The sequence below is a fragment of the Hemiscyllium ocellatum genome, chromosome 3, assembly GCF_020745735.1.
Source record: "Hemiscyllium ocellatum isolate sHemOce1 chromosome 3, sHemOce1.pat.X.cur, whole genome shotgun sequence".
NCBI lineage: Eukaryota > Metazoa > Chordata > Chondrichthyes > Orectolobiformes > Hemiscylliidae > Hemiscyllium > Hemiscyllium ocellatum.
Window position 1 is genome coordinate 38,728,161 of NC_083403.1, and position 15,397 is coordinate 38,743,557.

At 40.6% G+C, this 15,397-nt stretch overlaps 1 protein-coding gene across 5 annotated transcripts in view; it reads left to right on the forward strand.

Moving 5' to 3' along the window:
• The window catches only part of ascc3 (activating signal cointegrator 1 complex subunit 3), a 556,691-nt gene that overhangs the window by 318,174 nt on the left and 223,120 nt on the right, over window positions 1–15,397 (forward strand). For all 5 annotated transcript variants that reach the window (XM_060849581.1, XM_060849604.1, XM_060849610.1 and 2 more), the window contains exons 17-18: window positions 11,932–12,051; window positions 12,561–12,725. In XM_060849581.1, the coding sequence (XP_060705564.1) occupies window positions 11,932–12,051; window positions 12,561–12,725 (285 nt within the window). The remainder of the gene's footprint in view (window positions 1–11,931; window positions 12,052–12,560; window positions 12,726–15,397) is intronic.

The following is a 15,397-nucleotide window of genomic DNA, read 5'->3' on the forward strand; positions in this document are numbered from 1 at the left end:
ATCTTTGTATACTTGAGATAACAACCTGGCATTTATACCAACTGCAGGTGTTCCCGTTGTTGACAATTGTGTTATTAGGGACATTGACTTACAGGTACAGATAATCGCATTGAAGGAATTCTGAAATAAAAGACACTGTTAGGAGCAGTCTATCAGAGGATTATATTAAGGGAAGCCCCCTTTCATTGCTTTGATAACTGCAGGGTTTCTGTGTTTTTTTAAAAAATATATTTCTTCACAGAAATTGAATCAAGAGATCCGCTGGCATGGAGAGTTCTATTAGTATCATCAAAGACAAGCAGGCTGGGTCACTGTCAGAGCACGTAACCATCTACCATTCAGCAGTCAGAAGGGAGAATGTGTTCTTCATGTTAAATAAAATGAAAAAGCAATTATTGGGTATGGAGTGAACCTGGGCAGTTTCAGCCACAATTGAAATTGGAATCAATTGTCAGGAACTAGAACAAATCTGAGTAAAAGAAAATAGTTTTTGTTTCACCGAGAGGATTTGAGTTCAGGAAATAATGACCATATTATTGTGAGCTGCCAGTGAAATAACTCCATAGAGACCAGTATCTTCTCACCAAGTCACTCTTTATTTACATGTGGAGAGTCCTTGACACAGATCCAGCTCCCTCAGAGCCAGCTCCTAGAGTGAATTGAGCCTCTGACAGTCTTTTGCTCTGGCTGACAGATATAAACATTATCCCAGTCCCAAACCTCCAACTCGGCCCCATCCTCCTGACCTGTCTATCACTCTTACCACTCCCACCACGACCTATCACTTTCTCCCTCACCTTCATTCACTTTTTGCTTTCTCAGGTACGTTCCCCCCACCATGCTCAACAACCCCCCCCCCTCCTCCTCCACCCCCACCCCCACCCTTTCCATTTATCTCTCAGCCATGTGCCCACAAGCCTTATTCTGATGAAGGGCTTATGCCCACAACGTCGATTCTCCTGTTCCTCAGATACTGCCTGACTGGCTGTGCTTTCCCAGCAGCATGACCTGGATAACTTCAGGCTTGAGCAAATAAGTGACAAGTAATCTTCTTTCCATATGGACCAGGCAATGTTCATCTCCAATCTAACCAACTCCCCTTCAAATTTAGTGGCATTTCCTTTGCTAAACCCTCCACTATCAATGACCTGGGGGTTATCATGGACCAGGAACCAAACTGGACCAGCTATTTACATACAAGGGCAAGGGCTGGGAATTATGCTCAACACGCCTCCTGATTCCCCAAAGCTTGTCCAGTGTTTACAAGGCACAACTCAGGAACACGTTGGAAAACTACTTGCTTGAATGTATGTCTCCGAAAACACTCCAGAAATTTGACACCATTCAGAACATTGCACCACATCCTCTTGCTTAAGCATTCAGTCTCCACCACCAATTCAAAGTGATGGCAATGTATAACATCCACAAGTTGCACTGCAACATCGCATCAAGGCTGCTTCTAAACCTGTGACCTCTACCACCTTGGAAAGTCAAGCCAAGTTATTTTAGAAAGTTCCAGGCTCTCTCATTTTTATCCTTCACTCCTACTAACCCTGATAGCAAACCCACATGGCTACTTATAGTCTTCATTCCAATTTATTGGTAAGTGTTACCACCCACCAACACCGTGTGATGTCCAATATCCTCTTTGCCATTCATCCAGTATCTATCATGAGCTCTACTCAGGGCCCATGTCTAAATGAGAAAAATGAGCCTTTAACAGAATAATGCAGCTCTCACTCCTACCAACCTGAGTTAAAACGTCTTCCATTCATAAAAGTCATTCAAAACTTTTAAATCTCAAGAAATTTGTTAGATTCTTATAAAATCAAATTTTGTATTCAATAGTCACATGTAGGATGTCCATCAAACAGTTCAGAAACCCCACTGAGATAACTGTAACTTTTGAAACACACTAATGCATTGACGATGGCATATGAAATCCCTTGCGGAAATGTCAATAAACAGCTCCATTGAAATGGCACAACGAGATGCTACTTTTTTTTTCTAGCCTATCCCTGTCAATCAAGGCAGAAGTGAGAGGTTTGTTTTCTCTTCGATTGAAATCTGCAACTGGTTTTTCTAAAGTTTAAAGAGCAGGGAATAGAAGAAACCTTATGTCAGTTATCGATGATTACGGTCTGTACTGTTACTGCAGTCTACTTCTTTACTGATCAGTTAGTTTAACATCACAGCAAAAAATTGGATCAGGGTTGAAGCAAAGCTGTCTCAGACTCACTGCTGAGACTTGGACAGTACCGACACTGCTGAGGGAAAGCTGGCCTGGCTTCAGCCAATCAGCTGGGTTTCTCCTTCTCCTCTGTGCTCAAGGTCCTGCTTCTGAAATAGTTGTACCTTGGTTATGTTGCTGGAGTCATACAACACGGAAACTGACCCTTTGATCTAACCAGTCCATGTTCAACCTAATCTCAAACTAAACTAGTCCCACCTGCATGCTCCAGGTCCATATCCCTCCAAACCTTTCCTATTCATGTACTTATCCAAATGTTTTTTAAATGTTGTAATTGTAACCTGCATCCACCACTTCCTTAGGAAGCTCATTCCACACGTGGACCACACTTGATTCAAAAACGTTTGCTAACCGTTACCACCCACCAACACTGTGTAATGTCCAATATGCTCTTTGCCACTCATCCAATATCTACCATGAGCTGAACTCAGGATCCATGTCTAAATGAGAAAAATGAGCCTTTAACAGAATAATGCAGCTCTCACTCCTGTCAACCTGAGTTAAAGAGTATCCCATTCATACCTTTTTAAATCTCTGTCCTCTCACCTTAAAGTATACCTCCTACTCTTGATATCCCCATCCTTGGGAGAAGAAACCTACCATTAACCCTATCTACGCCCCTCATGATTTTATAAAACTCTGTGAGGTCACCTCTCAACCTCCTCCACTCAAGTGAGAGAAGTCCCAGCCTTTCTTTATAACTCAAGCATTCTATAACCAGGAACATCCTGGTTAATCTATTCTGAACCCTTTCTAGCTTAATAATATCCTTCCTATAACAGGTCAACGAGAACTGGACACAATACGACAGAAGAGTCCTCACCAATGTCCTGTACAACCTCAACATGACTTCCCAAGTCTGTACTCAAAAGACTGAGCAATGAGGGCGAGTGTGCTAAATGCCTTTTTAACCGCCCTGTCTATATGTGACGCAAACTTAAAAGAATTATGTTCCTGAATCCCTAGGTCCCTAAATTTTACAACACTATTGAAGGCTCTACCATTAATTGTATAGGTCCTGTCCCTGTATATTTACTCCTAGTTATCTCGCATTTATTCAAATTGAACTCCATCTGCTGTTTTTCAGCCCGTTGACCCATTTGATCAAGATCCCTTTGTAATCTTAGAAAACCTTCTTCACTGCCTATTATGCAACCAATTTTGGTGTCATCCTCAAGCTTACTAACCATACCTTCTACATTCCTGTCCAAATCATTGATATAAATGATAAACAAAAGATGACCCAGAATCGATCCCGGTGCAAAACCGCTAGTCTGAGGCCTCCAGTCTGAAAAGCAGCCTTCTACTGCCATCTCTGTCTCCTGCCTTAAGCCAATTATGTGTCCAAATAGCAAGGTCATCCTGAATCCCATGGGACCTAATTTTATTAATTAGTCTCGCATGCGAAGCCTTGTCAAAGACTTTACTAAAATCCAGGTAAAGAACATCTACTGCTCTGCCCTCATCAATCTTTTTGCTAACTCCTCAAAAAAACTCAAGGAAGTTTGAGACACCATGCTGACTACCCCTACTCAATTTTTTCCTCGATAAATTCTTATAAATCCTATCTTTAAGAATCACCTCCAACAACTTGCCCACAACCAAAGTCACTCACAAGTCTCTCGTTTCCTGGTTTCTCCTTACAACCTTTCTTAAACAAAGGCAGAACATTAGCTACCCTCCAGTCATCAGGCATCTCACCGATAGTTATAGATGATGCAAATATTTCTGCAAGGGGCCATACAAATTCTTCCCTTACTTTCCACAGCATTCCGGGATACATTAGATCAGGTCCTGAATATTCTCTTAAGACCTCCTAAACCTCCTTTTCTGTAATGTGAACTGTTTTTAAAACATCAATATGTATTTCTCCAAGTTCTCTAGCCTCCATGTCTTTCTCCACAGTAAAAACCGATGTGAGTATTTATTTAATATCTCTCTTATCTCTTGGGGTTCAACACAAAAATGACCCATCACAAAACCACATATGCACTACCCTCTGAGGGAAGCAATTAATTCTCATTTCTGTCTTAAATGTACAATCCCTTATTCTGAAATTATATTCTAGATACTGAATTTATTTTACTGTTTTAATTTGTTAATTGTGTACACAGGATATGTTGTTCTGTGTGGCTTTTAATAGTGTTTCTCACTTCCTGAGTCCCTGGTCTGAAAAATGTCTTGATAATTATTGAAACAAATTGTAATAATTGGTATGTAATTTAAGGCAAGGTTCATATTACAACAAATAACCTCTGCAAGTGTTGTTAACTCTGAAGACCTGTTTGTGCATCATGCTTCCAAAATAGAGAGAATATTTCAGTAATGTAGGAACAAATTACTGTAGATGCTGGAATCTGTACTGAAAACCACCAGTGTTGGAGATCACAGCAGGTTAGATGGCATCCATAGAGAGAGCTCAAGCTAACATTTCAAATCTGGATGATTCTTCATCAGAGCTGAAGTGAAGTCTGGTGGGGACAGCATTTATGCTATAGTTTGGTTCACGGTGGGTGGGGGGTGTAGGGTGTTGATGCAGAAAAGCTCTTGATCGTTCAGATTAAGTGATCATTCAGTTGGAACTATCAACATCTTTTCTCCACCAACACCCTACACCCACTTTCCCCACTATAGCATAAAAGCTGTCCCCTGCACACTTCATTTCAGGTCTAATGAAGAAACATCCAGACTCGAAACGTTAGCTTGCTCTCGCTCCATTGACGCTGTCTGACCCACAGTGATCTCCAGCATTGATTGTTTTCAGGACAGTTTCAGTAATGTTTAGCCTAGTGACTACATACCAGGAAATCCCAAATTAGTAGATGGTTTGAGCTGGATTTACAGGTCTTAACCAAAGGAGTTTTGAAATATTTGATAATCCATCATTTTGTTTTGCTGTGAAAGATGCTGTTTTGCTGAACTTTTGGATTAACACAAATTGCAAAATAAACTTCTGAGAATCTTAAGCCTTTAAAAGTGATAGTCTACAAATAGCAGTGAAAACCACTAGATGGCACCAAAGCTATGTTGAAGTGTCGTTGCTTGCTTTATCAGCCAGAGCATATTCAGCGTTCAGTAGGTTTTTCAGTTTTCAAAGTTGTCATAACAGTAACAGTTACTCCATGAAATGTTTAACTCATTAGTAAAGCAATTTGCCAGCAAAAGGACTTTAATTTTTGATTGAAGTATGAATACTATCTTTTTACTGCAAAGAAAAATGCTTGTTCTTGATGTAATTAAACTCTGATGCTGTTGTGGGGATCATAAAATTATGTTACAAGAGGAGAGGGTGTTATATATCCAAATTACCTGATTTTAATTGCATTACTCAATTTGAGAGTTCAAATGACACTTTATGAAGTCAAAGATAAGTCTTCAATGATTTTTTTTACAGGCGTCATGCAGCATGTTACAGCATTAACCACGTGTGCAGGTACAGTCTTAAACCCCTGACAGGAAAGAAGCTTTTATATTCCATCGCAGAAGCTGGTAAAAAAATGTGATACTGAGTGGGCCTGCCATTGTACAATATCAGAATGCTCTCTCCATGTTATTGTTGAAAAATTAGAAAGAAGTTAGCACTATTTTAATCTATTTGTTCTTGATAGCACGGGCATTCTCATTATGTATTATTCATCCCCTGTTGCCCTGAGAATGAGGAGCAAGTAAGGGTCAGTTAGACTCGAAACGTCAGCTCTTTTCTCTCCTTACAAATGCTGCCAGACCTGCTGAGATTTTCCGCATTTTCTCTTTTGGTTTCAGATTCCAGCATCCGCAGTAATTTGCTTTTATTCTTCAGCTTTCTTCCTAGCCACTTCAATGCTTGGAGTGATCCTGCTTTCTCAACAGTGTTGCTTGAAAGTGTGGTGGAGGCCTGTTCAATTAAGCCTTCAGGAGGGCATAGGAATTATTGTTCCTGTTGTAAAAAAAAATGTACAGGTTCATGGGGAAAAGACAGGAGTTTGCACTAAGTCAAACTGCACACTGAGCCTTTGCAGACACAATGGGCTGGATTACTTCCTCCTATACCATAACAATTCTGTCTCTCTGTTAATGTTAAAATTGAAACAATGGCTCCACATGTCCAGTTGTAAAAGTGTTAAACTGGGAAAGAAATTTAGAGATAGCGGCAGACTCACAACATTGCTACGTTGTCCATTGAGGGCTGTAGACAAGAAAGGTGTTGTCAAAGAAACCTTAGCAAATTGCTGCAGTTTACCCTATAGATAAAACATATAGCACATCAACAGGACAACACAAAGCAAATTACATGCATGCAAATTGTATGGCAGGGACGCAATTGCTCTATTCCAAACCCTGACACGCTGCTTGGATGAAATTACAACTTTTTCTGTCCAGGTGAAGGTGAGCATTTCATTACACTGTGGTTTGAACTTTGTAAATGAGAGTAAAACTGTTATTGATCAAAAGCAGTGCCCCATTGACGAGCACTCAGCCCTGCTCTTGATAACTTACATTGTTGTATTCATTGGTGACCCCCAAAATATTAATGGTTGGAGACTTCATGGCAGTGGTGCTATTGAAGGTTAAGGGTAATGTCTAGGTTTTCTCTTGATCAGGTTGTTCATTTGTTTGCGGTTATTTCATGATAGTGCTACATCAGTTATCACTCCAGGTCTGGATGTCATCTCTACTGTAAGGTGTCATGAGATGCTTCTGCTGTTGCATTTTTAAATGCTTGAGAATAGAGTTGAGCACTCTGAAATTGTTGCCTTATGATGAAGGGAAGTTAATTAATTAATCAGATGAAGATGGTTGCCTGAGGTCAACTGTCTGAAGAAATTTTGCAATGATGCTCTGACAGACACACTCATCTTCTTTTGGATCGGTTTGACTGAAGCCACTATTTTAAGATACACACATTTCAATATGCTTAGAGGGTTACTCTTCGGAGGGTCAGTGTGGACTTGTTGGGCTGAAGGGCCTGTTTCCACACTGTAGAAAATCTAATCTAATCTAATTAGCAGTTAGCTCCAATGCAGAATCAGTCATTTTATATAATACTACAGGTTGTGATAAAAATGTTGTATTATAGTCACTTCACGTTTGAAATCCATTTCATGTGACTGTCCGGAAGAAAATCTGAATTTGTTTTTTTTTAAAAAAGCATGTTTTGACATTATGTTGAAAGGAATATTCAAAAATAGGGGTGACTAATATGTGACACATTAATATCAGGAACAAATGATGCAGTTACAGAATTGAATATCACACACATTACGTTGAATGTGTCTTTAATGCAAAACAGAAAAGACCATTGTGCCAAATGCTTTTCTTTTTGGGAATATTGATAAGGTATTAGACATAAGTCATTCAGCTCCTCAAGTCTGTTTCACCACTCATTTAGGTTATGGCTGAGAACCAATCCGAAACTTGGAAGTTATTAAATCGCTGTTGTTTTAATTGTTCTGTGATCCTGTAATATTCTGTGATTCTGTGGTAAAGCAGTTGATATAAGTTAGCATCCGTTCCATTAGAAGGTTATGTTCTTAGTATAACATTTACTGTAGAATTCAGGTTTCATCATACCATGATTCTAAAATGAGACGAGGAAGCCTCTCTTTCCTTAGCTCCAATTTTGAAAATACACAGGCAGTGGCCAATTCTGACCAAGAGGCCTCAAATCAGACCAGACAATTTAAACAGAGAGACAACCAATCAATGAAAAGCCATCCCTAAAGTGTAATGGGTGAGGACCTGCTTCTCTGCTCGTAAGCTGGTTCAATCATGTGCTTGCCGTTGATAGTTCACTATCTGCAGGCCAAGAGCTGCCCCAGGAGAGGCAAGGATGGGAACTGAAGTCTGGGAGCAGAGGGACAAGAGCAGGAGAAGGCATAGCTCCTGGAGATCTTTGGCTTGAATGGTAAACCATGGAAGGCGAGAGTGAGGCTGCAAGAGGGGTGTGGAGGAAGGAGGAGGCTGCAGGATAGGTTCCAAGAAAAAGAATGCCTGCAAATGGATTATAGGGGAAGAGACTGTGAGAGTGCATTGAATGAAGAAAAGGCTTCTAAAGAATTGAGGGAAAAAAGAAAGAAAATGAAGATGGTGAGAATCAAAAGATATCTCCTGAAAATCAAAATGAATTTAAAAAGTTGATCGCTGCTTAGTTACAGTGTAAGCTTGGGTTCTAACTCCAGATTTTATCTGTATTTACATTATAAATGTACACATCTATGCATTACATCAGGCATGTATGCCTTACTTGTACTGTAAGTATTTCCCTCATTAGTGGAAATTATAAGCTATTTGCCCCAAACTGTTTTAAGCAACAAGCTTCCATATTTTACAGACAAGGACATCATTTTATGTTCAGATTTGGTTTTGTTGTTTAAAAAATAATTATGTTCGTGCTGGAGTTGTTAAGAATTACTGGGGTAATTAAGTATAGGTTTGGGCTTGATATTCACCAAACAAAGTCACATTTTATGAGGTGGAAAATTGGGAATAAAGTTACTGTGTAAAACGTTTTAGAGTTTCAATTCAGTGCCAAAATACATTCTATGCACAAGTGATATTAGGAAAAAATCACTTCTTGTAGTTCTAAAGTAAAAGCAAATAATGTTGAAAAACTAGATGTGTATTTTTTTAATGAAATGGATTAATACTCCCTGGAAAACTTCTGATACTCATTCCATTCGATCAAAACATTCACAGTATGTAATATATTGTGAAATACACATTCAATCAATTCCAGAAAACGTATCTCCTATTATTTTTAGTAATTTCAGTGTTACTGTGACAAGCAAAACAAAGATGAAAAGTCAAAACTGCACCCTTTTGCATCTTAGAGATTAGAATGCCTCAAACATTGTGACACCTACTTTGTGGATGTCAAACAGGGCACAATTTTGGCAACCAAATCTTTGTGGTTAAGGGCTGTCTGAAAATGAGGATGGGAATTTTTTTGGCCTCTGTATGATGGCACGGTAAAATAAGCATTATGCTTCAGTGCCTATTTAGATCCCCTCAGAAATTGGCAGTAAAAATTGGAAATATAACTAGCCTGGTGTCAGATGGATCAACGCTGAGACCTTAACTATTTGTAGATTAGTTCCAGGAGTTGCAAGGTAGTAACATTCCATTTTGCTGAACGGTATTGGAAGGGCGGGTGCTTATTCAAAGGTTTTTGATAAGTCACTCAGGTCAGTTCAGAGGAGGAGAAGTCATCCTCTGGAGTTGAGAAAGTGAGATGGTCACTAGCTCTGTGTTAAAGTAAACTGTGTGAAGCTTGGAAGAAGCCAGTAAGCATTAATGCTTTAGTGCACCTGAGAGATTGAAATTTGAAAATCTCACAAACAGTATTCTTCTGAGTGCTCAATGTATCACTTAGCTGCCTATTAATTCTTACAATGCCTCCCTGTGTTGTGATAGCACAGAGACATCAAACGCTCTCGACTCCTCTTTGAGTACCCTACCCAGAACCTGTGTAGCTCAGCTGCCTTTCCGACTGGACTGCAGCACTCCTCATTTGGAGTCTACATCTCTCTGTCTGTTTTTTCTTGAATAGACTAGATTTACACCAGAGTGAAGTTTGACTTTGGGTGCAGTCAGATGGTAAACAGACACGGTTTGGATTTTAGGTCAAAGGTTTGAGGTCAACTTATACCCAAGATATATGAAAAATGAAGGATATTTTGACATAAGTTTGGAGTCAGTTTTTTCTACAAGTTTAACCATTACTGGAACATAGAGAGCAAGAAACTGAATGGGGCTTTGCAAGATAGATGCAGAGTGGATATTTCCCCACATATGGGAGTCTATAACCTTGGGGTACAGTTTCAGAATAAGATGGCAATGAGGACTTTTGTTTATGAGTCGTTACAGTGATCATGTAGAAAACTGGTAGGATGGGCCTTACTCTGGAATTCCTGCTGTATTCCCAGCACCACATTTCTTGTTACTGTTTGTTAAGATCTGATTGAAGATTTGTAGCTCGGGTGTCCGTTGTTGTGGTTCTGCTCGCCGAGCTGGAAGTTTTTGCTGCAAATGTTTCGTTCCCTGGCTAGGGAACATCATCAGTGCTGTTGGAGCCTCGTGTGAAGCGCTGCTTACATCAAAGCAGCGCTTCACACGAGGCTCCAACAGCACTGATGATGTTCCCTAGCCAGGGAACGAAACGTTTGCAGCAAAAACTTCCAGCTCGGCGAGCAGAACCACAACAACTGTTTGTTAAGTGCTGCTTGCATTTTAAGAGAGTTGGTTGCAAGCCCACGTTCTGCATTCTCAACCTCATCAGCTTCAATTCAGAGATGAACATGTCTCATTGTCGCACAATTTGTATGGAATATGATTAACTGACATCTTTAAGTGATCATACCAAATTGTTTAAGTCTTTTTTTTTCAATGCATTTATTTATTTGGACAAATTAAGATGTGCAAAGTCTTTGAAAACTTTGTTATTGATAATTAAATCTGATACTTTTAAAAGGCTGGAGAATTTTTGGCAGTTTCTCACTCATTATTGCTATGTAGGTCAATGCATTAGTTGTCATGGGGAATGGAAGAGGCCGTGGAGATATTTGGAGGTGGGGCATGAATGGGTAAGGAATGTATATGAGGCCCTGAGGAGTGTTTGAGGGGTATGCAATAAGGACTAGAAGCCCTAACGTCTTCGAATATAACTGGACTAGGTACCAGAGAACATGGAGTTGACCTTCTAACTAGTCCTTGGATCTTGCTCATCCTTGCAGCTGCCAAACACTCTGCTTCCACATTGGGCTTTGCTCCATCACATACCACAGCAAAAGTTATAATTTTTTAAAAAATTAATTTAAGAGATGTGGGCATTTGTTGCCAATCCAGCCCTAGTTGTCCCCCAATACATCAGGGCACATTTACCAAGATGAGTTTGCTATATTGGGACATTTTCCAACTTGAACTTCCTGCTTTGGTAGCCAAAACCCAGCCCATAGTTTCAGTCAAGGTTTATTGAGATAGCAAAACACTGTACCATGTATGTCACCACCCACTGTCAAATCAAGGTTTCAGGATACTGACAGCATGAGCAAATGCATCAGATGCTATAGTTTTTGAAGTCCTCCGTGCAGGATATGGGTTGTGAACTGGTGCACATTCTTATTACTATTATCTTACACGCAAAGGATGCTGACGTCCTGGATCTAGTCAGTTGCGATATATGATTGCAATCTGTGCAGCATAGTTATTTTAATCAACTGCTTGTTTGGACTTGTTTTGACTCATATCTCGGGTAGGTGGAACACAAGCCCTCACCTCTGAGGTTGGGACAGTACCACTGTGCTACAAGAGCCCTATGTTTGCAGGGTAACTCGATGAAATTAACCAATGTTACATGATTGGGCAATAACCAACCATCACTTGTTGGGAAGACCAGAGAGCCACATGATCAGATGCCTTCAAAGTGGAGATAATTATAAGCTATCAGAAATTACAAATGTTCCAAAATTGAGCATGTAGTGGAATTTAGTGATTAAAGCTTAGATTTTAGTAGAAGTTCAAATATTGGCGTTTAGTATGTAAACAGTACCAAAGTTCCTGGATTCAAAATATCTAAAAGCGATTAATGTTTTTAAAATGTTAGTTGTGCAAGTAAATTGCTATCAAATAAACACCTTAAAAAGTCATAAATCATTTCTTGTATTTTTCTGAAATCTTTTTTGCTGTCATGATTTGTTTTGTAGATAGCCTTGGGAACAGTTACAAATGTTGAAGAAGCAGTGAAATGGCTGAGCTACACCTACCTTTACGTGCGGTCACGAGCAAACCCATTAGCCTATGGGATCAATTACAAAGCTTGCCAGGTAAAATGTAGATAAAGCTAGTGCGTACTTGCGTTTTTTTCCTCTTTCTTCTGGTACAAACTGCAATCTGAAAACAGATATTTGTCTTTGTAGTTATTTTAAAAGATGTAAGTTTGTAAAGAAAACATTTTTTGTCATTATAAATCCACAAAAGTACCTAAGTGTACTGACATTGTGACTGAACCCAGTGCATTTATTCTGATTGTTTTGGTAGTAAACGTATTGGAATTGTTGCACATTAGCATTCAGTGATTCACTGCTCAGTGTCTCATCAAAACAACTGTCGTGCTTCAGTTGACATGAAACCTCATTCTGTTTCATTGTAATGGAAAGAGTGATTAATCCTCAATGTGGTACAGGAAAGAAAGAAAAGAAAACTCACCTGTTGGGTTAAATTGCAAAGACAGAAGTATAATGGTAAAGTTTATTTATTGTCTGCTAAATACCATTATCTTTTATCTGACTCTACCCTTTTGTCCTAATTATGTCCACTTATATCCTTTATTCAGATGGACCCTGGGCTGGAGAAATACAGGCGAGATCAAGTCATAGAGGCTGGCCGAAAACTAGACAAAGCCAAGATGGTTCGTTTTGAAGAGAGGACTGGTTATTTTTCTATAACAGATCTTGGTAGAACTGCCAGCCATTACTATATTCAATATAATACTATTGAGGTATGGTTTTAACAATTTTGGAACTCGATAATCTGAAATTGTTCTGAAGAATACCTTGTTTTGCGTTCAGTAAAAAATAAGATTTTTTTTTCTCTATTAGGTGTCAGTGAAATCCAGGATAAAATATACAAATGCCCTTCATCATTAATTGGGGCAGGTTCTTGGATCTATTCCTATCTATTGCATTTTTTTTTAGAAAACCGTCTGGTTTTACATCAGTAGTGAAGGTGTTTGATTAATTCATTGATTAATTGCGATATTTGCACTTGCATCATGACAGCCCAAATAACAAGTTTTAATTGTAATACCATTATTGCCACTTTTAGATCAAATTTCTTCATTTTTATTTGAGGGAAGATGGGATTTAATCTGCCAATGCTGACCGGCTCTGTTGACCATTTAACAATTAGGTTAAGCTTAGGTTATGTCATAAAGATCATAGAATATCTCTTAATTTAATAATTGCCGCGCTGTTTGTTAGGACAAATGGGGTGAATTTCCTAGAAGGGCATACTTGACTCCAATACCCATGGGCCCCAGCTATGCCTGTCTCTTTGTTGGCTACGTAGAACAGTTGATCTTCCGTAATTACACCGGCACCACTCCTCACCTCTTCCTCCGCTACATTGATGCTGCATTGGCGCCATCTTGTGCTCTCGCGAGGAGGTTGAGCAATTCATCAACTTAACTAACACATTCCACCCTGACCTTAAATTTACCTGGACCATCTCTGTCGCCTCCCTCCCCTTCTTGGACCTCTCCATCTCCATTAATGATGACCGACTTGACACTGACATTTTTTACAAACCCACCGACTCCCACAGCTACCTGGATTACACCTCTTCCCACCCTACCTCATGCAAAAATGCCATCCCGTATTCCCAATTCCTCTGCCTCCACCATATCTGCTCCCAAGAGGACCAGTTCCACCACAGAACACACCAGATGGCCTCCTTCTTTAGAGACCGCAATTTCCCTTCCCATGTGGTTAAAGATGCCCTCCAATGCATCTCGTCCACATCCCGCACCTCCGCCCTCAGACCCCACTCCTCCAATCGTAACAAGGACAGAATGCCCCTGGTGCTCACCTTCGCATAAACCAAATCATCCGCCGACATTTCTGCCACCTCCAAAAAGACCCCACCACCAGGGATATATTTCCCTCCTCACCCCTTTCCACCTTCCGCAAAGACCGTTCCCTTTTGACTACCTGGTCAAGTCCACGCCCCCCTACAACCCACCCTCCCATCCTGGCACTTTCCCCTGCCACCGCAGGAACTGTAAAACCTACGCCCACACCTCCTCCCTCACCTCTATCCAAGGCCCTAAAGGAGCCTTCCACATCCATCAAAGTTTTACCTGCATATCCGCCAATATCATTTATTGTATCCGTTGCGGACTCCTCTACATTGGGGAGACTGGGCGCCTCCTAGCAGAACGCTTTAGGGAACATCTCTGGGACACCCGCACCAATCAACCACACCGTCCCGTGGCCCAACATTTCAACTCCCCCTCCCACTCTGCCGAGGACATGGAGGTCCTGGGCCTCCTTCACTGCCGCTCCCTCACCACCAGACGCCTGGAGGAAGAACGTGGACTTCAACAGTTTCCTCATTTCCCCTTCCCCCACCTCACCCTAGTTCCAAACTTCCAGCTCAGCACTGTCCCCATGACTTGTCCGTACTTGTCCTACCTGCCTATCTCCTTTTCCACCTATCCACTCCACCCTCTCCTTCCTGACCTATCACCTTCATCCCCTCCCCCACTCACCCATTGTACTCTATGCTAAATTCTCCCCACCCCCACCCTCCTCTAGTTTATCTCTCCACACTTCAGGCTCTGATGAAGGGCTTTTACCCGAAACATCGATTTTGCTGCTCCTTGGATGCTGCCTGAACTGCTGTGCTTTTCCAGCACCACTGATCCAGAATCTGGTTTCCAGCATCTGTAGTCATTGTTTTTACCTCCAAGCCCCATAGTCAGTCTATTGTGCCCTGGCAACATTATACTAAAATTTCTTACAAAGTTAAGGCTAATATGTAGTGAGCATTGGTGATGAATCAGAATTGGTGCTGTTAATGTCCAGTGTTAATGTTGTGAGGCCAGACACAGAACTTAACAGCAGATTATTTTTCCAGAAAAATGAAAATAAAATTTCTTGTATCTGATTATGAGTTTACTTTTTTTTAAGTCTCATGGTTTGTAGGCATTGCTGGTTGGGTCAGCATTTATTGCTCGTGCCTAGTTTTCCTTGAGGAGGTGGTGGTGTTGAACTGCTGATTTCCATGTGCTATAGGCAGGCCCATAATTCCATTAAGGAGGAAATTTCAGGATTTTGACACCTCATACTGAAGGAAGGATGATATATTTCCAAGTCAGGTGGCTGATGGCTTGTTAGGGAAGTGGTTATGGGTTTGGAAGGTGCTGTCTGTAAGGGCCCTTGGTGAATTTCTGCTTTGCATCTTGTAGATAGTACACACTGCTGCTACTGACTATCAATGATAGAGGGGATAGATGTTTGTAGGTGTCATGCCAATCAAGTGGGCTGCTTTGTCCGGGAGGATGTCAGGCTTCTTGAGTGTTGATGGAATTGCACTCAGCCAGGCAAATGGGAAGTATTCCATCACACTCCTGATATCTTGTAGTTGGCGCACAGGTTTTGGGAGTCAGTT